Source organism: Atractosteus spatula, chromosome 4 (assembly GCF_055471065.1).
Source record: "Atractosteus spatula isolate fAtrSpa1 chromosome 4, fAtrSpa1.hap1, whole genome shotgun sequence".
NCBI classification, from domain to species: Eukaryota; Metazoa; Chordata; class Actinopteri; order Semionotiformes; family Lepisosteidae; genus Atractosteus; species Atractosteus spatula.
The window spans coordinates 5,824,615-5,850,613 of NC_142709.1; the positions used below are offsets into that span (position 1 = coordinate 5,824,615).

At 43.3% G+C, this 25,999-nt stretch overlaps 3 protein-coding genes across 7 annotated transcripts in view; 1 reads left to right on the plus strand and 2 right to left on the minus strand.

Annotated features, from left to right (window-relative positions):
* cul4a (cullin 4A) overlaps positions 1-3,376 on the minus strand; it is a 25,545-nt gene extending 22,169 nt beyond the window's left edge. For 2 of the 3 annotated variants that reach the window (XM_088912481.1, XM_088912482.1), the window contains exons 1-2: positions 2,754-3,375; positions 88-203 (exon numbers count right to left, since the gene is read on the minus strand). Coding sequence is in view for 1 of the 3 variants with exons in the window: in XM_088912479.1 (XP_088768605.1) it covers positions 88-203; positions 2,754-2,889 (252 nt within the window). In the remaining 2 variants the exon portion in view is untranslated. Of the gene's footprint in view, positions 1-87; positions 204-2,753 lie in introns of all 3 variants that reach the window. The other variant, XM_088912479.1, reaches the window with a different exon arrangement.
* pcid2 (PCI domain containing 2) lies at positions 1,336-13,579 on the plus strand. 2 transcript variants are annotated; one of them, XM_088912487.1, is made up of 16 exons: positions 1,336-1,386; positions 3,892-4,072; positions 4,479-4,573; positions 4,738-4,827; positions 6,629-6,702; positions 7,039-7,126; positions 7,720-7,739; positions 8,335-8,389; positions 8,626-8,729; positions 9,696-9,771; positions 9,860-10,001; positions 10,862-10,962; positions 11,571-11,644; positions 11,975-12,100; positions 13,013-13,136; positions 13,346-13,579. In XM_088912487.1, exons 3-16 carry the CDS (start codon positions 4,538-4,540, stop codon positions 13,433-13,435), a joined length of 1,200 nt encoding a protein of 399 aa, XP_088768613.1. In that variant the 5' UTR covers positions 1,336-1,386; positions 3,892-4,072; positions 4,479-4,537; the 3' UTR covers positions 13,436-13,579. The 2 variants fall into 2 exon arrangements, with proteins under 2 accessions (XP_088768613.1, XP_088768612.1); XM_088912486.1 differs by having other exon boundaries at positions 7,039-7,104; positions 7,698-7,739.
* prozb (protein Z, vitamin K-dependent plasma glycoprotein b) lies at positions 13,580-25,957 on the minus strand. 2 transcript variants are annotated; one of them, XM_088912483.1, is made up of 8 exons: positions 25,747-25,957; positions 20,344-20,507; positions 19,431-19,455; positions 18,343-18,456; positions 17,470-17,604; positions 16,605-16,717; positions 15,738-15,855; positions 13,580-15,502 (listed from the first exon to the last, which is right to left on the minus strand). In XM_088912483.1, the coding sequence occupies exons 1-8, from the start codon at positions 25,955-25,957 to the stop codon at positions 14,970-14,972; spliced, it is 1,413 nt and encodes a 470-aa protein (XP_088768609.1). In that variant the 3' UTR covers positions 13,580-14,969. The 2 variants fall into 2 exon arrangements, with proteins under 2 accessions (XP_088768609.1, XP_088768610.1); XM_088912484.1 differs by lacking the exon at positions 25,747-25,957 and adding an exon at positions 22,073-22,933.
* Between the last annotated feature and the right edge of the window lie 42 nt (positions 25,958-25,999).

Sequence of the window (25,999 nt, forward strand, 5' to 3'; positions counted from 1 at the left end):
CAATATTTAATGTCACTCATACATGCTTAATGTAAAATCATACATGCTCATCTTTTTATGCTCAGGATATGAAAACGACAGACTTACCTGATAGAGCTCCTCGAGGTTGTACTTAATGGAAGTGCTGTTCTGTATGGCTCCGACAGCTTCCTGAAGTTTCAGCCATGTTTCCTGAGTGTAGGTTTCTGAGAGCTTTGGTCTATCTGAAAACACAAAACTAAATTAAATCAGAACACCCATGAAATCACTGAGCACCAGAGTTCAGAGTGCTACTGTAAAATGACCAAAAAAAGTGTCAGTAAATAAGCCTCATTTCAGAACTGGTGATTTACAGAATTTTTGTATTTCTATAGCATGCTCGCATTTTTTTCCACAATATACTGTAGACTCACAGGCTCTCAGGGCTAGGAACAGGTTTGTGTTGACATCCTGGATGTACCCTGATAATCAACTTGATAACAGCTTGGACTCAACATCCTGTAACAATCAAAAGATTATCCCTGACTTCAAGACCCAGAAACGTTAACTGGCAGATCTTGTTCTTCTTTGCAAGAGTTGTACTCTATTGTCCAGCCTAGATAGCAATTCTGAACGAGGACGTTGAAGTAACAAGTGGTCCTTAATGGGCTACAGCCACTACTCATTCACAGGGGGACAATTCTTCAGAGGTGAACCACTTCGGTAGGCCCCACCATGAGCGCTTTCCAGATAATCCTCAGGTAGTGAGGTAGTCCTGACCAGTAACTCCCAGGCCAACAACTAACTTCGTCCCACTTTCGACAACATCCATCAGCTGAAAATGCCCGGAAGCAGTATGAAGAGCTTGGCGACACACACTGAAACCACAGTCAACAGACTAAAGGACTCCGGAGGGGATGTGTTTTGATTTTGTTTATATAACAGATGCGCAGACTACGCATGCTGGCGCAGCTACCCAGCTGAACTATAACAAAGGTGCGTTGCCGGAGTATTAATCATTTAACTTTCTCAAAGTACACTCGGCCTAATAAACAGTACGTATTTACACAAGAACAGAGGCACCTGACATTTCCAGAAAAACGCAGGTGTGCAGCCCCCACTACTACAGGGAGACGCCGCCTGAAGTGGCTCGTCAATCGCGTCAGTGATCCCCTAGAGTTATTTACGGTGCGACACGACCTGTGTGCCTCTTCCTCTTCAGCTCTGCAACGTGCAAAGCTGCTTTCACCAAGTGTCCATAACCGGTGGGAAAGCGAGCCAGGACCCCGAAGCACTGTCCGACACTCCGGCCCCTCGCCTTCAAAACAGGGCAGGAACCGGCCGGGAAAATTGATTTCCACCTTCATCTGCGTTTTCCTTTTGTAGCATTCCGGTTCAATGGACACTTCTTATTCCAGCTTCGTCCATGTAAGGTTTGTCTGGATTTGCATAACGTCTGGAAACAAGTTATTTCCCCCGTGTCCTTAATTAACTAGAATTCGTTATCCATCACCTGACCAAATGCGGGACTCTACGCACTCTGCGCTCAGTAATCGGTAATCAGTAACACGGATGTTGAGGGTGCAAAAATACTTGTCACTAACTGACAAAAACCAAAAATGCATAAAGGCAAGACCTCTTACCGTATCTATTATTATTTTCCAAGGATCCCTTGTATCAGTCCTTAAATCAGTAACGTTCATAAAGGAGCAAACTGACCGCAACGCGGCGTCAAATTTTTCAAACAGAATTTTATTCAGGCCAGCCTCAAGATCTAAAGCCTAAAACGAATATTAAAAGAACCTGTCTGGTTTCTCATCTCCGGAAAGATGTATGAACTGAAGCTTTTGGGGGAATGAAAAAAAAGACCGCCCGTAGCCCATACATATACTGTATGTACAGAAGTGCCCTCTTACTTGTGTTGGTGTTGCTGGGTGTAAGGTACAGTACTGTAGCTGCACTGAGTCCAGCACCGCAGTACAGCTCATGTATTTAGAGAAACTTCTGACCTGTGTAGCTTCGTGTAGGTTTACATCGCTCATTCAGTACAAACGGCCCTATCATTGGGTATATTGAGGGCATAAAGAATAAGAAGAAGAAAATGTGAGCAATCCACATTTCCCCCCCCATTTGTAAACGTTGCACGAACATCCTCTCTAGTGCAGTGGCTCTTAGCCCGGGCTGCGAGGCACGCCAGGTTTGTGAAGAAGGTAAAAATGAGCGAAAAACACCAACGGTTTCTCAGTTTTCGAGAACGGGTGCGGGGGCTCGGAGCCACGGCGCCCCTGGGAGCTGCGCTCATTCCAGAGCCTCGCAGGCAGGAGAGAGCGACGGGTCAGCCAGGCGGCGTCCAAGAAGTTAAAGCCGAGGTGGTTAATAATAATGAGTCTACACTCGTCCCCGAGTGCGCCTGTACGAATGGCGACCTCTGCGGCACCCTTTCTAGAATGTGCACGGAATTAAGTCCAAACTGTTATGTAATAAGGCCACACACACACACACAAAAAAAAAACCCAACAACCTCACCGACACTAGTTACCACTACAGTCCCAGGCATTTAAATTAAAGTCATCCTGATGCGCTAAACAGCTAAAGCTCGTTTAGAACCAACCTAGTTGGCTAAATTCTACTATTGTATTATTTTTTTTTAGTCAAAAGAAATGTTTAAGGATACATTATAGCTAGACAATTTTTTTAAAAAAAAAACTGGGCTTATTCCGTTTATCCCACATGTGCCAATTGCCAGCAGTCGCCAAGTCTGGCTGCGGAGCTCGCGTCCTTTCCGCCGGACCTACCTTTGAAGTTTTTAATGACTAGTTTCTTGGAGGCCCCTGGCTTGGAGGCGAGCGTGGAAGTTTTAGTGAGGCCGTTGGTGTGCTCGGCCAGCGCGGAGAAGTTTGCCTTCGTGCTGTGGCGGATGTCTTCTGCCATCGTTACAGATGGACGGCACGGACAGTGCAAGCGAAGACTTTCCTCCTCTGAACTGGGTGCAAAGTGCCCGAGTGATAGTGTCTCTTAGAGGAAGTCTCTTGGAAAATTGTTAGGCTTGCTGTTATATCATGCATGTGTCCGGTGTCCCGAATCCCCGATCCTTGACAGGTCGCTACAATGTGCTTTTGTCACGTACTCCACCAACATTACTTCCTCGCCATGAGCCTCCTGGAACCTGTTAGTATTAATTTATTCTCGTGTAGGTGCAGCAAGAAGTACGTTGCACTTGACCGACGCGCAAAAAAAAAGGACAAAAACTATCTACAGTCTGTGGCAGGTACATCCACGACACCCTGCTTTTCTGTCGCTAAAAAGTTCGTCATTATACCATCGCCAGTTCTTTACGGATGTGGAAACTCCACTCTATAAACTCCACTGAACAATCTCAGCAGCTTCATCTTTGGAAAACAAATACCAACAAAATGGCTTCTTTCTCCACCTCCTAGCCAGTGCATCTTGGGAGGATTTTTTTTTCTAGTCTGCACTTGACAGTAGTTCAAAAAGAAATTAAAGGGATATAGTTGCACCAGATAGTTTAGGTCTGGACTCGTAAAACCCCGAAACAGTTTTTCCGTATCTTGCAATGCTCCTACTATATCCTGACAGTTCTTTTTGAAAGGGGGGATACCGTATTCATAAAGACTTAGAATAACTTAATCATTGGGCATACTGAACACGAACGCGGTGCCAGTTGTTCTCGGACAATATTGAGGCAAAAAAAACGTGATCTGAGCCATTCACACTGGATGACAGCATTAAGATTCGCTGTCACCACACACCATTTGCATTTCGCACGGCGTCCTAAGCACAAGCAGAACATTTCATGAATGCATTTTAGACTTCACATACACCTTACTAAAAAGAAAAAACGCCTGGCGCTGTATGGCACAATCAGAGACTGTGAAAGTTACATTAAAATTATTAATGCTGTGTCTTTAACAGGTAGCACGGTCATGGACGCTGCCAACAGGAAGCAGATCGTGCGCATGACCTTACGCGCCTGCCTGCTCGCTGCAGTAGTGTGTGCAGCAGCGGTCCCAAGTCGCGGAGGTGCATCTCTGATGCCGGGACAAAAATAGGATTGGAGGTGCAAAGTATATGCAGGGTTGTGTTCATGCTAATTGTGAGTACTCCAACGTGAAATCAAAACGCGTCTAGTGACCGTGTAACTGAGGAGGCATCGCTACCGGTGGGTTTTTTTTCTTCTTCTTTGAAACGTCAACGTTTCCAAACGTCGTTGAATGACTGACGGTATGACTGTGTTGTCGTGACAAAAAACTTGCAAAAGGAAATGCAAGTCCTGGTTCTGCGAAAGAAAACGCAGCACGCGTAAAAGACGCGAACAAATATGGATTGTGAAGAACGTTAGGGTAATTCATATTTTACCCACCAGATGATTTTTGTGTTTGAAGCCGTATCCTCCTATCCGTTTAAATCACGCGTTTCGTGAATAATTTTGGTTGATCTTATAATTATGTGTCCATGCTTGTCGTTTCACAAAAGAATAAACTATTTCCCTCTTTCATTAGGCTTTCCATCACGGAGCCAACATCAGCGCAGGAAAAAAAAAACAGCTTGAATATCGTCAATGGCACACATAACAATAAATCAGTACCTCCAACAGGTATTGTGTAATTTACGACCTTACAGCTATTCAAAAATATGTTATGAGGCTTGAATGAGGATAGACTTGTTTTTATCGTGAGATAACTCTGCCTTGACTTTCAGTGTCCTCTTCTGGCTGGATGGCAGGAGAGCTGTAAATTAGTTTTGCATCCTTTGTCCCAGGTACTTGAAGCTACTGACACCAGAGACGGAGCCTTCTGTGCTGAGCTTTTGTCATTCAAACACCCCCATGTGGCCAACCCCAGGCTTCAGGTAGGATGTTCCGTACAGTCCCAATACTGGCCCTCACAGCTGCCAGGAACCTGCAATGAAACATCAACCTGCTCGTTGGTCACATTGGCCAAGTCAATGTCAGTGACACGACTGCGTGTGCAGCACCGAGTGAATCAGGGTGAGGGACTGGGGTAGGTCTAGTTACAGTAGGTGCAAGGGGTCATTGAGCTTCAGAGTTGGGTTAAGGTTAGAGTTGGCTAAGACAGGGGTGGGTCCCAGGTGGCTCATTCCTTTAAGGTGCTCGTTCGGCCCACAGGAAGGACTTCTGGACGGAGTCTGGGCTGTGCTGTTAGCCGACACGCCCGTCCGCCTGCGATGAAACGCGGTGGGTCTGGATGGACTGTGACCATGGCAACATGTTTGTTGCAGCGAACCGGATTGGTTAACAACTGTTGACGGCTCTGAACTGGTGGGTTAGTCAAAAGGCGTTTTTGGGGGATTCAAGTTAAGAAAAAAGTTTCAGAGGTTCCAAAAATTTTAAAGAGCTCCAATGTAAACTTGAACACCTCGTCTTTGGCCCAGTTAAAAATTAAAGAAAAAAACAACAACACTTTATTACTATCAACCTAGTTATTAACTCGTTAATATATCGTTTTGTTGAAACTGTTTCTCTCTTCCCTCTCTGGAGCTGTTAATGCATTTTGCTGTACATACTGTAGGTTAATAGGAAGACTTCAAGGTTAGGCTATGGTGCTCTGCAGGATTCAGGATGATCTTGCTCGACGATGTGCATGATCTTGGCCTCTCGCAGTGGCACAGACAGATCTGTTGTTGAAATGATCCTGTTGCTGCACCGAGACTCCGTGGTGCCGGTAGTGGAGGCAGTGAAGTCTTGGAGTGCTGCTGCCAACAGGGTTGAAGCCTTATTGCATGATGCTCCTATTGTAACCCGTGGCCAGTAACCCGTAGAGCGATACCAGAGGTAGAGGTGTTGTCGTCTGTGTTCCTCCTTCTCTTTGGTTTGTGTTTTACAATTTCACATTAATACAGTCATCATCACAAAAGGGTGTTCACGTGGGTTTCCTCCCACAATCCCCCCCAGACATACTGGCAGGTTCATTGCCTGATCGTAAATATGGCCTTTGGTGTCTCTGTCTGTGTCTCTGTCCCTCTGTGTGTGCCCTGTGATGGACTGGTGTCCCCTCCAGGGTGTATCCTGCCTTGTGCCCTTTGTTGCCAGGATAGGTGCCGGCTTCTCCGCAGCCCCCAATTGAAAGAAGCAGTTAAAAAATGGGTGGATGGATGTTTGCAAAAACCTGAAACCCAAACAACTAGATCTTTTTCACACTTTAGACGAAAAGTTACATTTCGAATCATTATTGTAAAACAAAATGATGTGAACATGTTTGTGTTTTACTGTTACTGTTTTGTATAACTGTGAACAATTGTTTTTTTATTAGACTGAGCTGCAGATCTTTTATGTTCATATACTGTATGTGCGTCATGTGTCATGGATAGGTCAACCCTGGTTCTGTTGAGCCTCAATCCAGCAGGCTTTGTGGGGTATCCTGACAATCTCTGAACGCCTGGAACACATTTGCATTGACTGCTGAAGCCGGTGTTTTGTTAAGTACTTCACTGATCAGCTGAAATGGAAATACCATTGCCCTGCATTCTCATGGGCCACAGCCGGCCATATATTTCACTTACTAGAGAGACCAAAACTCCCTTCACGCACTTGGGACACTTCTGAATTATACAGGCCAAAATACAGGGGCTTGTGTGGACTGATGGTACATGTCAGTGTGCTAAAAGAAGCATGCTAATTCTTAATTCTTAGCTCCCCAGCCCCGAGGAGAAGTGCCAGCAGGTTCTTGAACCCCCCCATGATGAAATGGTTGCAGCACATCTGAGGTAAGGCGGGAGGATTTAAGGCTCTGGTACCGTGGTGTATCTAAGTGCCACAGTATCCCTAGTGTCTGCCTAACTGCACAGTGACGTAGTCAAATTAAAGCTGACCAAGAGGTGGGTTGTCAAAGAAGCTTAGGCAGTCTGTCCATTATTCTGAATTATGCTGGTCATGCAGAAACAAATAGTTTTGAAATTCACGAAATAATGCCCAACTTTGTCAATACAACAGATTTGGAGTTGCTTTCAGTGGGAATGTGGGACAGAATTCAGTATTTGCTTGAGGATGCTGTACGGCCTTCTGTTAATCCAGACCTTGTGTCCCTTTCTTTCTTGTTCCAGGTGTACATATGCTGTAGCAAATCACGACTTTGTGGAAGCATACAAGTGCCAGACAGTAGTGGTCCAATATCCTTTAACACAGTGTATGGTGTGCAGTACCTTTCGAATACTTGCAAACTTTTTGAATTAATCTTAGACCGTTTGAATGCTATTTACACCAGTGAACAGAACTTTACTGAGAATAAGTACATTAATCCTTTGCTGAAGGATTGATTGAATTAGTTTATCATTTGCATCAAAGAAAGCCCCCAAAAAGCATTGTGGCATCATCAAAATAATGATGCAACCTCATACCAAAAAGCTACTTCAATACAGTTCTTTTTAAGCCGCGGGATGTTGTCAAAACCCCTTTATGGTGTTGTCACAGCCAAAATATAGCAGTAACAAAGAGCTACCGTATAATTCACTTGGCAGCTCGAGATAAATGTCTTACATTTTTGTAATGTGGCTATTCTGTGTGACATAGCCGAACTGCTTACTTTGTATTGTCTTACAGTACATACGGTAGAAAAATATTCTTCAGAAATGCATTGAATTTGAGCGAAAGGTGTTAGATTCAGACCCAGTGTCAAATCTGTACTTTTATAGTGCAGTGATATTTTTGATATGCTCTTTAATCCTGGATATTAACAGCTTCTTCTTTTTCCTTAATGTTTTACATCATTTTTAAAAGCATTCCAGGCTCACAAGGAAGAAAACTGGTAAGACCTAGCAAATCTCATCTATACATTTAACACATTTTACAAACGGCCTGATACCGGTATTATTTGAATAACAAATTCTTATTGTTGTAACATTTTTGAATCATAAGTTGCTTGCCAAAATGTAAAATCAGACAACTGATCCAAAGATTTTGCAAACTCAACATACTAAAGATTGTAACTTTGGGACGGCTCACATCATCAGCAGGTATGAATATCATTCGGTTCTTCTTGAGTTTATTTGAATGATGCAGTTTTCAAAGTTTGGTGCAGTGCTCATGTTTGTGTGCAAGTAAGGATATGCAGTAAAGTAAATCCATGGACAAAGAATTGCTTTCTTATTGGAAGGTTTCTCTTGTGAGTCCACTGAGACATAATGGGCAGTTTCCATTCTCCTGGCTCACAGCTGGCCTTCATGTGCTCCTTACATTTTTTTCTACTGTTTCTCTCCATTATTTCTGTTTTCTGGAGATCCAGACCAAGTAGTAATTGTAGTAGTAACCCTAACCTTAACTCAACTGATGCCATAATCCCCCTCCTACGTTGAGTTCTGTGGCCTTAGTCTTTGGTCTCTTATTTAGCCTGTTTTTTTCAGGGCCCTGCCAATAATGTATGCAGTGGGATTAGACCTCCGCATCTTCGCCAACAATGTAAGTGCTTGTAAATGTGATCTTTCGTGATGTGACCGTAGCTGGTGTTCAGTGAAAGCACTCTTTGCGCTCTCCTCCTGTGAGGCAGTGCAGTAGAGGTAAGGAAAGTGTTATCCGCGGTGTTCACTGGGCCAAGAGGTGCACCGAGTGCTCGGGGGGCGGGGGCAACTTTTCGGCTTGAAATCTCGCGCCGCAGTCCGCCCGCAGTGAGCAGAAAATGTGTGTGCCTTCCCCAGGCGGAGCAGCAGCTGGCTAAGAAAGGCAAAGGCAAGGTGGGGGACATGCTGGAAAAGGCCGCCGAGCAGCTCATGAGCTGCTTCCGGATCTGTGCCAGCGACAAGTAAGAAGCGCTCGCTGCGGGTCGTTTCTTCATTTCGTGCTGAAAAGGAAAGCAGACTCCCGCCTGAAGAAGGCTCCGCAGCCGAAACGTTTTGTCTCTTTCCTTTTTCGGCACGGAATAGACCTTTACTCGTTCCTTTGCAGCCCACGCATGCTGGCGCAGCTCCCCAGACCTAGAACGTGTCTATTGATTTGTGTTTTTGTCTTCTGGTAGCTCTTTTTTCTGCTGTATGTGGGGGGAACAGTAGACTTCATATAGCAGTGGTGTGCAATCTCAGCGCTTTTCTTTCTAGAATTCTCTCTAGAATTGAGCCTTTTCCGATACCCAGGGGCAGCGGTTCCCAGTCCTGGTTCTGGCGACTCACACACCTGTTGGAATATTCTAGTTGAGCCCGCAGTTACACAGTCAAACCCTGCATTGACTTCATAATAATAAGACCAATGTGAACAGTCTGTTCCCAGCTCTTACACATGTTGGAGCTTTAACCGTTAGTCAAAATGCTGTCGACAACTTTGACGGTTTATTGCAAATGAATGACTTGGGTTTCTGTGACAAAAAAGGTTTCAGACGAAAGCATGAATATCAAAGTTTCTAACAGTTACCTTGCAATCCTCCTCCATCCGGGGAGGAGAAAAAACTTTAGTAAAATAATTGGCATTTATACTTGTCGACAGCGTTTTGACTAACCCTGTATTTTGTAAGTGAAATAAAATCCCAAACATGTGACTAGAAACAAAATGCAAATATTCCAACGAAGCAACTTCTTAGATCCAGTGAGGCTTCAGTGATCTGATGAAGACAGGCTTCTGTAACCACTGTTTGCTCCAGGATTTCAGAACTTGGTGCAACATTGTCGCTGGTTTGCTGTCGGATTAAAACCGCGAGCCATAAAATGCAGCCGAGTGCAACTTTCTGTTTAAAGGACTGGGAAGAGTAAGAGGTTTCAACCGCTGGATTGTTTTTCAGCCGCGCTGGCATTGACGACTCCAAAAAGTGGGGGATGCTGTTTCTCATCAACCAGCTTTTCAAGATCTACTTCAAGGTAAGGCCGATGTCTTGAGGTGGGCGTCGCCGCAGCCGCGCGCCCTGCGGGATGTGCTCTGATCGCTCTCCGGTCACCTGTGTTCCAGATCAACAAGCTGCACTTGTGCAAGCCGCTGATCAGGGCCATCGACAGCTCCAACCTGAAAGACGAGTACAGCATCGCCCAGAGAGTCACCTACAAGTACTACGTCGGGAGGAAAGCCATGTTTGACAGCGATTTCAAACAAGGTGTGGATCCGGCTAGACTGCGAATTTAGACTGATGTCAAGCAGCTCTTTTTCAAGTGCAACCACTGGGGCTCCTCTCTGCAGCTTTTTATACAGTAATAGACGAGGTTATCCTTTGTTTAATGTACATTAGATCCTTGTTTTACGCAGTCGCTGCATGGACAGCACAGTCCATGCATAGCTATGTGTACAGTATATTGCCAGTCTTGGCCACCATCCCTCACAGTCCCCATCTGTGTACTCCATTGTTGTGTAACTGTAGCCTTTGTCTGTGCATTTTATCCCAAAGTATCTTGTCCCACATACTGAATGTATTCGGTGATCTACCTCGGAACCTCAGCCATCAGCACCAACCAGACATTCGATCATCACCATTCAGTGTTTATAATAGCTGCACTTCCTTTTTTGTGGCCTTTTCCCTTTATTCTGTATGTTTGTTTTAATTACGTCTGTTTATTTTGTGTTTTATGTAAATGTGAATTTTATTTGTGTTTGTGTGTTTTATATGGACTTCATATATTATCATTAATTTATGAATTTATCATCTCAGGTCATGCATTTCTAATTATTGTATTACTGGGAATGTTTCTTTCACTTAATCAGTTTTTGGCTAACAAATCTTTTAATTTCTGGCAATGTTTTTTCACAATTGCACTTCACTGCATACTAAGCTCCTCTCCATACCTCCCTGCCCTGAGTTTGAACAATCCTGTGGATTTCTTGGCTATTTCAAGACTTGGTTTAAATGCAAGATGCTCCTCATCCAAAAACAGCAAGGAGACCTGCAGGTTTTAAGGCTTGTTAACTGGTGTGTTGTGAAGGCTTGGTTTCTGATGGTCATTTGTCTTTATCTGCCCCTAGCGGAAGAGTACCTGTCGTTTGCCTTTCATCACTGCCACCGGTCTTGTCAGAAGAACAAGCGCATGATTCTCATCTATCTGCTCCCGGTCAAAATGCTCTTGGTGAGTCTGGCTGTGTCTTAAGGAAACAACACTGCCATCACAGGTGCTGGCCAGGGTCTGTTTGAGATGGGCATTTCACAGTGCTCAGCAGAGCACCACTTTAACAGCAGTGTTTTTTATGGTCACACTACAGATTTTATAGGTTTCACCTACATTGTACCATTGCACTTAGTCAGGTCCCTTTGTGCCCATCCGCTGACAATATTTCTGTCTCCGAAGCGATTTCTGAAGGACATTTTTCAGCCTTCCCAGTTTTAAAACGAGTTTTAAAAAAAACGGAGCCCGCTGCAAATGAGTCACGTTAAGTTTGGCTTCAGTCAAACACTAATCGGCAGCTGTCTCTTAAATAAATTTATAGTTCCGTCACGTGACATCTCTAGCCATAAATACGGGCGCTGGCGTGTTGGAGATTGGACAGCCGAGTCCCGTGCCAACTCGCTAGTCGGGTAGAATGGGTCGCAAGCTGGGCACAGTCGTCTGGGCAGAAATCGCACCAGGGAACCTGGACTCACACCAGAGCACATGAGAGGACTGTGGACGGAGATCGGGAAGCGACGACGGGCCTGATTTCTCCCAGTGCCTGATTTGAGCTTGTCTGTGCCCTGCAGGGTCACATGCCAACACATCAGCTGCTCCGGAAGTACGATCTCCTTCAGTTTGCGGATGTTACCAAGGCTGTGAGGTAACAGAGCTGCTTAGCTCCTCCCTGACCTAAGTCTCTGCTCAGGAGAACTGGATAAGCTGCTATACATGAATTAACACTATTGTGATTGTCCCAAGTCCTGCCGTAGACCATCTGAAATCTAAAACTTCGTTTACACTCAAGTGGCAGGCTGCATTTATTTTTCTTTTTGAGAAGGTGATCTGTATCAGTTTCTGTGGAGTCCATTATAGATCTCTTGGTCCCTCACGGCAGGAATCTGCTCTGTCCGATGGCATTGGAGTTCTTTGTACCTGTGCGCCACGTTAACCTCCTCCTTCTCTTCTTCTCTGCCTGGGGTCCGGTTGGCAGTGAGGGCAACCTGCTGCTGCTGAACGAAGCACTGGTGAAACACGAGACGTTCTTCATCCGCTGTGGCATCTTCCTCATCCTCGAGAAGCTGAAAATTATCACCTACAGGAACCTCTTCAAGAAAGTGTGCGGAAAGCCCACTAAAAATGTCATACTGGAGCTGAGCGATGGCGGGGGAAAAAAGCGTGCTGTAACGTGCTACATTTCATGTTACCCATATGTGTCACACATTTGCCTGCTCTTAGAGGTGTTGGAAGGGAAGGCAGTAAATGGAGTAAATTCCACTGGCCATCATTTTTATTGTGGCCAGGCTGGCTATCCAGTTCAGTGACTATTGGGTGGGCAGTTTGCATACACTGCAAAATTAGGTCCCTTATCTTAATACGGCTAAGTCTATGTATAGACAGCTTGGTGAAAAACAGGTTGTTAACTGGGGAAAAAAATCCCACCATCTGAAATATTCCCTCCTGGCCTTTGGAAATATACTTTGTTCTTTTGTCTCAGAACTAGTGTCATTGTTTGCCTGTAGAAAAGGAGTCTTTTTCTAGAAACAACACGTGACATTCTTACCCAAAGCAAAGCAGTGCTTTTAGTGGTCACACACCTTAGTAATACCTGTAGGAATTCAGTGTTCTTAAGTGTTCTTGGAGGTGAACACCTCTTTAAGTCAGGCATTTAATACATGTTTCATGTTCGGTGGAAACACAGAGTTTTAGGCAGTTGTGGTTTGGTTCAGATATCATAACAGTGATCTCTGGATCATTAAAAAGGTACTCAAAAAAAACCCAAGTGAACTATGTTGTGTCACAGTGAAAACTGCAGGATCCACATCATAAGACACTGATGAAGAAATGTTTTATGGCACAAAGTTGTGAGTTTGGGAAAATTCTGTGAATATTCTTTTAATATCGAAACATTTGTTTGAATGGAAAGGGTTAAAACTAGGGTTTTGTCTTTGAGGTTTTATTAACTGACTATAGGGTGTCAAAAGGATTGCAGTAAACACACTAAACCTGTATAACTTTTTGTTTTTCTCAGGTATCTGTTACTTAAAGCTCACCAGCTGCCCCTGGATGTGTTCTTAGTGGCTCTAAAGTTTATGCAAGTGGAAGATGTGGACATTGATGAAGTCCAGTGCATTCTTGCAAATTTGATTTACATGGTAAGAACTGTCTTGTACCTGTGTCAGTTGTACAGTACATTAGTTTGACCCCAAAGCTTAGTTCTCAAGTTGTGATTCTACTGTGAAGGGATTTTGTCTAGTCTTTTGGGATGTTTTGAAAGATTTTATGCTTTGAATGGGTAGAGGAGCATAAAATGTTTTTCCCCCATCCATTAATTTGATATTTGTTTCTGGTTTGTCTCTGGCAGGGTCACATCAAGGGTTACATCTCTCACCAACATCAGAAATTGGTAGTCAGTAAACAGAACCCATTCCCTCCTCTCTCTACTGTGTCTTAATCACCCAACCTGTGGCCAAGGAGGGGACTGGTTTGGTTCAGGAGCTGATATTGGGTATATTCTGTGTAAATGCTATTTTTTTATTTTCATTTCTACTGTAATTGAGGAAAAAAATAAAAATGCAAATAATTGATGCAAAAAAAACTTTGTTTCCTACTTTAATTTCTTTTGGTGTTCATCGCATGTACTGTACTGATAAGACAGCAGTCTTAAAGAAATACAAGAAAGAGCTACAGTTCTAGGAGCGTCCTCTGCTGTGTGGAGTGCTGGGCACTGAGCATTTGGCTTGGGTTTGCATTACTCTATTCTGGCACCTATTAAAGAGAAACTGCAGACCCAGTTTCTCAGACCGGTTATTAAATCTCTAAAAAAAATAATTTGATGTTATAAAAAATTTACAAATTGCAAATTCAGCACAAAATCGTGAACTTTGTGAAAGTACTGTACATCACCATGTTGTTGCGAACCACTGGTCTTGCAACGGGCGAGAGCGTGAGTTCCCACAAATTGTGAAGTGGCCCTTCCTGCTCACTAGTCACTGTAATGACTAATGCAATGGGATGTACGCGTGAATAAGTACAGGTTGTACAGCAGACAGTTCACTGCAGAAACGTTCCAGCATGATCCGCATGCAGAATTAACAAGTAACTTTGTATTTGTCAGCAAAAATGTCTCGAAGTCTAGAATGATATTCCTGTTGGATTAAAAGAGATGTATTCACTAGCCTGCTGCTTTACAGTGTAATAAGGCCACTTCTCATCGCCTGATGTTTTCTTGCCTCGTTCTGAATCGTAGAATATGGCACTATGCATACCTGGAAATTTAGTCTATTTTGTGATGTGAATTGGAGGTTCTGCATTACTTTATTTTAATTTCAGAGTGGTTTGAAATGCACTCATCAATGCTCTTCCTAACGCCAAAATAGAAAAACAGAGTTGCAGTTCCTCTTTAAAGAGTACTGTCATCGTTGTCATCTGCCGCATCAAAAAAGATCATTTCTGCATCTGAATATGTGCCCAGAAATGCAACAGGCGTAATCTCCAACACTACCCTACAGTTCAGCATGCCAAGTAAGAGGTCCTGTGTCAATGATGCATCGTTTAATATGCAGTTATATTCCGTAGCTAAATGTATGTGGCTGTAAAATGTGAGCGTAGTTTATAACAAGAATAGCATGATTACCGGTTCCTGACAGAAGGAGAAAACAAATATTGTTTGACCCAAAAAAAATATATATATTGAGTTTGAATCTTATTCTCTTTCCATAAGTTAGACATTGCTGTAAAATCCCGCGCAACAGGCTGGTCATAAATCAATGTCGGTTTCCTTTCGTCGATTTGTTCACTTGAAGTTTGCACGGATGTACACATGGCGATGACAAACTATTCCCTTTCTAAGCTATCCACTAGCGATTTAGTCAGCGCTCACGGTTTTCCTGGGCTCTTTTTTCAGCACGTGGCCTCCCTGCGCTGCGCGGCACAGGGCTGTCGGGCGAGAGTGTGAAAGCAGTTCTTTCCCGGCGCCGCGGGGCTGGCTATGTGGAGGTCCTTGTATGCTGGTTAATCCATGGCAGGTGTCTGGAGACCTTATTGAAGATGTACCCCTGCCTGCAGTCGTAGCCGCTGGGCGGGGAGGTGAGGATGCCGGTGAGGAACGAGGTGCCTTTGTAAGAGGTTATCACAGGGGAGCCAGGCTTCACGTCGCAGCCGCCCTCCCCTGCCCCTTCCATGCAGAACATCTTGTTGGTGACGGTGAAATTGTGCCTCTCCCGGCAGGATTCCAGAGGAAGGTAGGAGAGCCTGTTCAAGAGGCTGGCGTTCCTGCCCCCCGCGTCCCCCGCCTTCGGCCCCCCACTCACGCCTCCCGTCCCCAGCATCAGCACGTTCTCCGCAAAATCCTTCTCGGGCAGGCAAATGGGGAAGACGCGTCGGCTGAGCTCGAGGGGCGTTTCCAGGCGGAGGAGAGCTAAATCGTTGGCCGCGTGCTCGGCCGAGTACCTCGCGTGCGCCACAAATCGAGACACGTTCAACATCTGTCCCTGACCCTCGCCACCCTTGGTCGGCCCTCCTGGCGAGAGAATGGACAGTTGTGGGGTTGGTAGGAAACCTTAAGCTAGTAAAATAGCCTCAACATCACGCTACAATTACTGTAGCTGCACCAGCTCTTAGTAGTGGTGGGTAGTACTGCATGTTCATCTAAGATTATTTCTGAACGTGTATTGCCAGCTGTAAGAGAAGAGAAAAAATACCAAACAAAGTCTGGGCTTTATTTCGGTTTGGACCTAAGAGTTTTGGAGGCTTACCGACAGAAACGTAAAATCTCTGAAATGCTGTGATGCAGCTTGCTGTGGTCACCACCCAGTACTGCCCCAGAACAGCTCCACTGCAAAATACTTGGTTGTCTTCATTGATGAGCATTGCCTTTCCAGAAAAGAGACATCATTTTATATATGAGCAACATACCAGATAGTGATAATGTTTGTTTGGCCTCCAAGAGACGACAGAGAGACTGACTGATAAGAAATCTCTAAAGCATAGAAGTATTGGGGGGGATCTCTGTGAACTTTATACACACTTTTCCTGCTGAAGATGCAATATTTTTTAAAGTGGACATTTAGAACTGGTTTGAACTGGATTAGAAGACTGTTAGACACAAGGGCTACTCTGTAATTCTATACTGTTATATAGTAAAGCAAACCTAAGTAACCAATTGTATTAAAAGAAGCTAGCTTTGGCAAATAGGGAGGGAGGAAGATGTGGTTTTGGAAAACTGTCAATCTTGTGAGCACAGAGAAGTGTGATAACAGAAAAATATTTAAGGACTGTTCTAGTTGAATTACTTTGAGAAAAATACACCGAGCATCTCTGTGTGTTTTGCTTCCCATGCGCATGAAATACAAACTTCTTTTAACTTTTGAGAGGGACTCCTGACTGTCTTTTAAGGGGAAGCAGGGAAAAAAATCCCCAACAGCAGTTCCATAATATATTAGACTGGTTCCCAACCCTGGTCCTTGGGGAACACCCGTGTCTGCAAATTTAAAAACGGGCCTCAAATATAAAACTACAATCAGCTTCAGAACTTGGCCTTGTTTCTGTCATCATTATCGGAATGCTATGTCTGGAGAAAGAATAAAGGTTGAATGAGTAATAATGAAATGTGTTGGTGTCACCTGCCAAGGGCATTGTCCCTGAGGACAGAGCAGAGCCTCAGCTTCTGAAGATCTGGCCTTTCCGCTGCCCTCAGGAATGGCTAGGAGATGCCCCTTCCCGCAAGGAAATTTCACTGTCGATGGACGTCACACGAACAGCCATGTCATTACTGTTGTTCTCAGTGAAAACTCATCTATCACACTCTATCTCAGTGAAAAGTAATTATGTTGGAAGGTTGCTCTGTGACATAACCAACCCAGAGGTGTCACACACCTGAAAGATGATGGCACATTTCAGTCCACTAATTGGAAACATGCAGGTAGAATGTAACCCCTTTGATAAAACCTTATCAAAATAAACTCAATCCACACTCTGTCTTGCATATCTTTACCCTTTCAAATGGCCCAGCCTGACTATGCCATTGGCCAGCTCTCATTGGTCAGTAGTACATGACCGCTCTTTCAAGTGTTTTGCTCCCCAGAACTGCTGTACCTGATTTACTGATGGCTGGTCTGTTTTTATTGCTTTAGTTCACAGATATTCAGTCCTGGACCTGGAGGGCAGCCCTGTCTTCAGGTGTCATTCCGCTTTATACTGGTAATGACTTGACTTGCATCTGTTGTGTATTTACTGATCTGTACTGCCTCTGCTTCCAGGTCTTTATTCTTTGAGGATTGTGAATTTCCTCTAAGGTGCAGAGGAGAGCAGCCATCCAGGGCCAGGACTGAATATCTCCGCTGAAAGTAATAAGGAATTACTCAGTCATGAGGACCTTTTGCCTTTCACAGTTCTGCTAAAACTTCTTCATGTAACTGACTTGAATAATGAAAAAAGTCATCAAAACAAATGGAAAGCGATCAGTAGGTACTGTATGGCTCACACTACCTGTTGGGATACAAGACCTCCCATCTGAATGCAGCTGGTATCCTCTGGTGCAGGAACAGACAAATGCGTTATAGGACTCAGGGTGGCAAAACTGCTCACAGCTGTGGGGCTCATCGATGGTGCACTGTGACACATCTGTAATCAGTCCACACAGACACAAGGACAGGAATGCACATGTCCCACCTTTCGTAAACCGGGGCCAGGACGTTTAAACGTGTGTAGTCAAAACCAATACGTTCTAACCCATCCTCTCATCTTCCAGCTAGTAAACATCTCTGTCCTGTTTTGCACAGTCTGGCTCTAGGTGTAAACTGCCTTTTACAACATGGGACCACGAACAGAAATATAAATGGTGTTGCTGCGGTTGTAAAAAAAAAATCGACTGCATCTGAATGGACCTAAGCAACACATGCACTTGCTACAGTATATAGCAAATACATGGCATATAGGAGTCCCGACCCTTACTGTGTCAGATAGGATTACAGGTGAGCTATTTGTAAAGGTGGGCAGCACCTCATTGATGAATTAAGCAAGAACTTGGGCTCAATTAACAGGCCTCTGGTACCTTGAGGAGGGTCCTCTGATTAGCGTCACCTATGACCTTTATAGTACTAATTTAACAGATCACTTGCTGAATTGGTAACAGTTAAATTGTGCTAAGTCTTGGGGTGTTGGTGTAACCTATAAAGCCACGATTCCTGGAGAGTGTCTCTCCAGGACAGTGTTCATCACTGACATGGATCAGTATTACATTTTTTTCCCCGTGATAGACAGCAAACGAGGGAACAGCTTTCATGTCGACAGATTAATTCCCAGTCAGTAAACAGTGTAGCTACCAATACCGCGTCAGCTGTTTAGTTCAACAGTGTTTACCAGTTTCACAGTTCGCCCCCCTGTAAAGCTCCATGCATTTGCACTCGTATCCTCCAACCCGGTCAGTGCAGGTCCCTCCGTGCTGGCAGGGGTTGGGACTGCACTGGTCACCATCTGGGAAGAGGGAAACAGCGTCATCTACACTCAAGTCAAAGGGCGAAGAATCCGGGATTTAGCTTTTGAGTCACAGCAATGTTAAACCGTTCCTGTCTTCAGCAGGCCAAAACATTTTTGGAGATTATGAACAACTAAAAAGGAAAACGAGTATGAGTATTTAAGGAAATAACTTCTTAAATGGCGCTCAGATGGAATGCAACCTACAGATCCCGATGAATAGATCTGGTCTATACATCTGTCCGTTTGCTAGAGCCTATCCCAGCGTGCAACAAGCACAAGGCGGGGTCCAGCCTGGACAGGATATAAAATCTGGAGGAAAGCAGCCCTTCAGCACGAGGAGTGAAAATCTCGGCTGTAAGTAATAAGGTATTAGTCATGAGAGCTAAAGGCCCTTTTTTGCTTTTCAATTAAGCTAAAATGTCTTTAGTGTATTATCGGTGCATTATAATTAAATATATATCTACACATTATATGAGTATATAATCTATATATTATACTGCATTACAGTATGTTATCATTAAGTGTCGGTGCATGGTGTGCCCTGTGTGGATCAGTATAATACGTGATAAATAACTGATGGATGCCAGTCCATCGCAGGGCATGCACTCACACCAGGGCCAATTATCCCTGATGCCAATTAACGTCCCAGCATGTCTTTGGACTGCGGGAGGAAACCCACACAAACGCACGGAGAGCATTCGAACTCCACACAGACAGCACCCCGGCGTGAGGCAGCAATGCCAGCCAGCGCTCCACTGTGCCTCTCACAGGCGTTCTAGGGAATCTTTATTTTTCATTATGAGAAGCGCACTTTCAATGAGCTAAAGAGCTGGTTAGGAGAGAAATATGGAAATGCCGTAAATACGCTTTAGCTACATAAGAAATATTGAAGAAATGTGTGTCACTATCCAGAAAGTTAGATATGCATGAAACATCACCGACATTTCTTTCTGTAAGAACACAAAACATACCTTTGTAAACTGCCCAAAATTTGTTCTAGAAAACAAACACAAAAAAACAGACTTTAGTTCAACTCTGCAGGACATTACACCTTACAACTCTGTTTGAAGACACTCTGAATAAAATAATTTCTAGAAATAGCCAGCAGCACAGTTCTGTTATGGTTTGGTTAGGCAAAGAGGGGTGATCACAGACTTTTAGAAGGTGTGCTGGGAGTTTTGTGGAACAGGTTGTGCTTTGGGAATGTTTTATGGGACTTACTGTAGGGTTCAAGTTTTACTCTAGTCTGTGTAAAGGGCAGAAATTAGAGATATGTAGTTAAGGTGAAAGTTTGTAGTTTTTTTCTAATTAGATACCTAATGTATCTGAACAAATTGGAATACTCAAAAAGTAATAAGATCGTTGCAGATAATAATTACACACAAAAAAAACGGATGACATCCAAAGAAGGCTCATCAGCCCAAATGTTAGATTTCTTCTAATTTTCAACTTAGAAATAAACTTTACTTGTGCCATTGCTGCCAACACTGAGACCCCATCCATACCTTTTTTGTATTTACTGTACAATTGGTAATAGCAGTATAAACTATCATAATACTTTCAATCTGCTGAATCCATGTGTGACATTTAGTTTATATCCTGACAATCATTTGCTGTTGCAAAAGCAAGAGGGCTGTCTTAAATCACCTACAGCGCATACACACTAATACCATAGTTTGAATCAAATTGCACGCTGGCCCTGTGCCTGCATCTGTACAGTCTGTAACCCCTGGAGGAAAGGGCTTAACCAGGCCAGCGAGTGAGTTACTGCAGATACCATTACCACTAGCAGTACCATTAATCTGCTTTTCACATATTTGAGGTAGGTTTAACACAATGCCTGAACAAAGCAGCTTTGGTCCATGCACGAAGAAAAATACGAACCGTTTTGTCTGTGTCTTCAAAAACTTCTCTGGCTTCCTCATAGGTGCAGAGTTCTTCATGGCACTCTCTTTCCAAGTTGCCCTTTAGTATCTCCTCGATTAGCATGAAGTTCGCACGCTTGGTTCTTCGGAAGATCTGGGCGGCGTCCTCCGGGGTCTGAAAGACTGAAGAAAAGTGACGCTCTGCAGTGACCTGTTTCCTTCCACAGCACCACAGCAATGAGCGTGAGGCAAGTGCACAACGTTATCAAGCGGGGACTGTCTGTGTCACGACCAAGAAACACCGAAACCCCCGACTCGGTGCCTTCAGCCGGGAAGAGTTCTCACATGGCACTTCCCTGCCATTGTCGATTCAGGGTCACGTAAAGCTTTATTCCGTGCTGAGAAGAGAAGAAAGGAAACACAACATTTCGGCTGTGGGGCCTTCTTCGGGTGGTGTGTTCCCTTTCTTCTCTTTTCAGCCTTTACGCGTTCCTTTGCAGCCTACTTGAATTACATTGTCGATTTAGCTGCGGATGCCGAAATTTAAATTTTCTGGTTCTACCAAACAATTGAGTTTTATCTCCTTTTTACAAACATCATCCATCCCATTTCCTCACTGCGTTATCCGATACAGGGCCACGAGGAGCTGGAGCCTGCCCCGGCAAGCCACGGACACAAAGGCAGGACACACCCTGGACAGGACTCCAGTCCATCGAAGAGTGCACACAGACACCTACCAGCACAAACAGAAACCCACACAAGCACAGGGAGAACATACAAACTCCGTGCAGACAGCAGGCTGGGAAGTGAACCCAAGCACAAAGTCCCTTTATAACTAGCCTGCGATTTCCACTCTCTGTTGATTAACCCAGCTCATGAGAAATGTTGATCAGCATCATGAATTTGCCATGTCTGTTCAATGAAATGTCAGTGTAGCTGCTACAATTTATTTCCCCGAAGTCCATTTATTAGATGCTCGTGTTTCTCTTGCTGAATGTATTAGATGATATACACACACTGTACTGTAATGCAGTGGTATATACAGACTATAAGTGAAGTGTGACAGTGCCAAATGCAGACCAGAACGAAGACGATCGTCTTCAGTGTCAGGTGTAGCATGCAATAGCTTTCAATCCCAAATCAAAAGCAGCAAAGTTCTCTCATGACTACAGGAATGTGCTGTTGTGTTTGTCTTTCTCTCATTGAGGTCTTCTGTCTCGAAATGAAAACGGGAAAGATGTCTTGAAACGGGCCAGTGGAATATTCTCATAAAGAACTAAAACCGAAATGAAAGAAACCAAAAACATAAAAAAAAACTTTTGAGAAAAACATTTTTGGTTTAAGTCTGATCTCTTACTCTGAAATGATTCCTGCTGTACTGTGCAACTTACTTTTCTTAAGTCAGCAATACTGACTTAAGAAAAAACTCAACACTTTAACAGTAGAAATTAGTATGCTGAACACAAAATCACAAAATTTCCTGATAAGAAGCTTAGAGATTCATGAAGCTTACATCTCGTTTCAAAGTGAAAACTCTTCAAAACTCTTTACAAGAATCAAATAAAAAACAAAAACACAATAAATGCTTTACTGTTCCTGATCACTACTTTTAAAATCTTAAATCCAAGAATCAGTCATGCCAACTGTAACACACTGCACTGTTAGTGTATATGTAGTCATTATGTCATTAGTGTATACGTATGTTGACGTTACAAAAACATTTTTAAATAGCAATAGAAAAGTATTACCTTCATAATCAGCACCAGTTATGGAAAAGAACCCCACAAGTGTCAAACATAAAAACCAGTCCCAAGACACCATGATGACACCAATCTATTCAGCTGCTACTGTACAACGAGCTTAAAACAAAACCTTCACTCTGAGGACAAAGATCACCAATTCTCACTCAGAGTATTGCAAAACCTTTCTGCATGGGGGCAATGTTTGGTTTAAAGCAGGGGTGGACTTTACATTGCTCACTGTTTTAAAACATTGCTTTTCAACTGCTGATAGAAAAGAAAGAATATCCTTAGTAATACCATTATAAACATTGCACTATTTTGTTTTTAAACATAACACTAAATCAGAGAAGCTAAAATAATCTAGAATCTGGTATAGTTTGTAATCTAGTCAGGTTCACAGGTTCTGATCTTTACCCCTGTGCTCCTACTGTATTCAGTCCCCCTATCTACTGTCTCCACTCATTGGGTATTCTCATCGTGCATATCCTGTGTAAGTTGTTCATTGTTGCTGTCATTCTTTAAAGAGCTTCGAGAAGCCACCTTTAAGGGTGCTGTATAAAGTTTATTACGGTCAGACATTTCAGATGTTCAGTTAATTGTAAGTTGTAAACAGAACTAAATAAACAAGAAATAAATATACTGTAAATCCTAAAGATAGCAAGTGTCTAACGAAAATGTATAGTGAGAAATCATTTCACATAATCCTATTGCACCCCTGCTACTGCTATTCAGCCTGATCAGTGACATAGTTTAATGTACATGGAGAGAATTGTGAGAAGTTATCCTCCTGTAAATTGCATTTTTGTCCAGTTGGTGTCAGTGTTTTCAAGTGGTTGAATATATGTACTGTAGGCTTTGGGTGTTTTTATTAGTACATGATTATCTAGATGTCAAAAAGATTTGTGCCTAATATTAATTTCTTGTAATGCTGTAATTTTTTCTACTGTGTGTTTTATGATGAAACACCTACACATTGCTCATGTAAGGTGTACATGTTTTATCGAGGTTTCATTTCTGCCCATTATAGTTTTATTTGTGTAAAGACAGTACAATGAATACACATGTGAAGTGCACCAAATGAAGCAATGCGCACTTCAATGTAAGGAAAGGGTGCAATTATATTTCTCAAAGGACATTTCAAGCACAGAACATCACATGCAACACCAGTTTAATTTTGGTACTGACACTGTGTTTTTGTCCACGGAAAACTACTTTTCACTTTTTAGAAAAATGTGCTGTTGATAAAGTAGTGATATTGATGTTATGTTCTATTAAATTGGTTCCAGACTGTATGTATTCTGGGGTTAAATGGGAAGATCTGCCTGTTTTCCAGGTTTGACCTTTAACAGTAAGCAATCATTTGTCTGGCTGAGGATTGTTTTTCTGTTAAAAGCTACCTGCTTTGCTGGTCTGTTTGACTGGAACATACAGTTCTATCGACCAATTCAAGATCAGAGTTCAGTCGCTATTATTTCTCCTGAATTCAATGTTTTTAATGAACAGGGATCTGAATTTTGGTCTAATCTAGCTTTGAACCGAGCTACCTGGTTACTTTTTAACAAACTACTTAACTTGTATTCAAACATTTTTGCTGCAAATGTGTAGTTTGCCAGAATTTATATGTTGTATGACTTTGTGATCACCCCTGTAACTGGGAACCTTTGGTATCCATTTTTTTTGTACAATGATCATTCCCCCTGGAGCGACAGAGATTAGAGCCATATCACGGTACGATTACTTATATGTTTTAATTTGTGTTTGTATAAAGTCATTCAGAACAGGTTTAGAAAATAAATTCCAGAAAGTACAATTATAATAAAGAATGAGCCCGCTGATATTGTTTGTGAACAGCAGGTATTCGGGTACTGGAATTCGGAATGGATTAACAGTAAAATTTCACACAAAATGCGTGAAGAGAACTTGAAGAGGAAAATAAATGGACAAGATTTGTTGATGTAGACTTGTCAAAGTCTTTTTTTGAGATAATTCAATAATGCAATAAAAACGAGAGGAAAGTGGTAAAATATGTTCTCTACATTTGAACCACAATGAGAATGTGGGGCTCAGTTTTAGGAACTGGGACTCTTCCCTTTTGTCAGGAAACATCATTACAATATATATAAATTCTTTAACAGAAATAAAAGAGGTTAAAATAACTCCTAGGATCACTCTGAGGTGGTTCTTCCACCAGTACAACATTTCCTCCAATGTTTCTATGTCCCCTTAAAACTACCAGACTAAAAGGGGAAAGAAACTGTAATAACTACCGTAATAACGGTCAGGAGCCGTTTGGACTGTGGAGTGCAATGGTCTGAAAATGACTCTGTTGGCATTTTCAGCCTGCAAAAGAGGAGACGAAAAGATTTGACAAAAAATATTTTAAAAAATGAAACTGACAAAATAATCAATTAGAGGCATTCTAAAGGTTTAAAGGAACCAGGGGACACTGTTACATCTAGGATAGTGACAAACAAGGACATTTAGAGCTGAAAATACTGTTAGACGCACAAGGATCAAAAAGATAGTAGGAACCAAGTGGCCTAAAGATGGGCTGATTTTGTACTCCTTTATGCTCTAAAGAAATCTTAGAATCTAATTTAATTTCAAATGACACAAATCAGCCGGCAGCCATATCTCCCTGCAGCTCTCAGCTCTCAGCCGGCAGCCCACTGAAGCTCAGCAAGATTGAGTCTGGTCAGCACCTGGATGGCAGACCCCCTGGGAAAGCTGCTGGAAGTGGTGTTAGTGGGACCAGCGGGGGGGTGCCCACCCTGCGGTCTGTGTGGGTCCTAATGCCCTGGTATAGTGATGGGGACACTATACTGTAGTGGCGCCGTCTTTCGGATGAGACGTTAAACCGAGGTCCTGACTCTCAGTGGTCATTAAAGATCCCCGGGCATCTCTCGAGAAGAGTAGGGAGTTATCCCGGTGTCCGGGCCAGATTTCTCTCCTCGGCCTTTACCGTGGCCTCCAAACTGTCCCCATGTATGACTGGCTTGCACTGGCCCTGCGACGGACTGGCGTCCTGTCCAGGGTGTACCCTGCCTTGCGCTCGTTGCTCGCCGGGTAGGCTCCGGCTTCCCACGACACCGTACGGTATAAAGCGGTTTGGCAAATGACATGACATGACACAAATCAAAATGAATTTGTTATTTCAGCGTTTTCAGTTCTGATGAGTAAAATCACTTATAAAAGTCCTTTGATCAGTATGGTGGGCTGGTGTGTGGCACTACTGCCTCACAGCCTGTAGGTCTTGTGTTCAGCTCTGGACTGGGGAGGCATCTGGCTGAAGTTCATGTTCCCTCTGTGTTTGTGTGGCTCTTCTCTGGTTGACTCCGACCCTCCCAGGGTCTCACAGTTGTGTGTAGTGTGAGTGACGCAGTGGCATTCCATTCACAGAGTAGTGCTGGAGTGCACCTTGTTCCCCTGAGATAGGCTCCAGGTGGGGGCCCCCCTCACTGGGAACCAGCAGCATTCTGATGATGAATGTGTCACGTCTACGATGATTTTGCATTTGCAATTATCTCAGGTCAGATTTATTTCAGAAAGACGCTCGATTTAATTTAGCTCTATGTAGAAATTGATAAAGTAGAAGCCTATCACCAATACACCCATCAGTGTATCATTCAAGTGAGATCTGCAGTTTCTCAGGGATGTTAGATTGGCATGAAGGAATTCACCTGCACAGGGAGTGAAACAGCACTGGGAAACTGGTGATGTGTAGAGGACGTTGCTATTGTTTGGAGAACTAGAGGAAGGCAGCCACGTTCCATAACTAACACAGCAAAACAAGTATCTGAAAGGGATAAAAGCACATTGTTTAGGATATATTTTTAGTGTATTACATAGATGTGTTACTGACATACCAAGCACCGCTAACATTTCAATCATCCGGTATTCAAGCCCCAGATGTACAAAATCAGCAAACGAGAC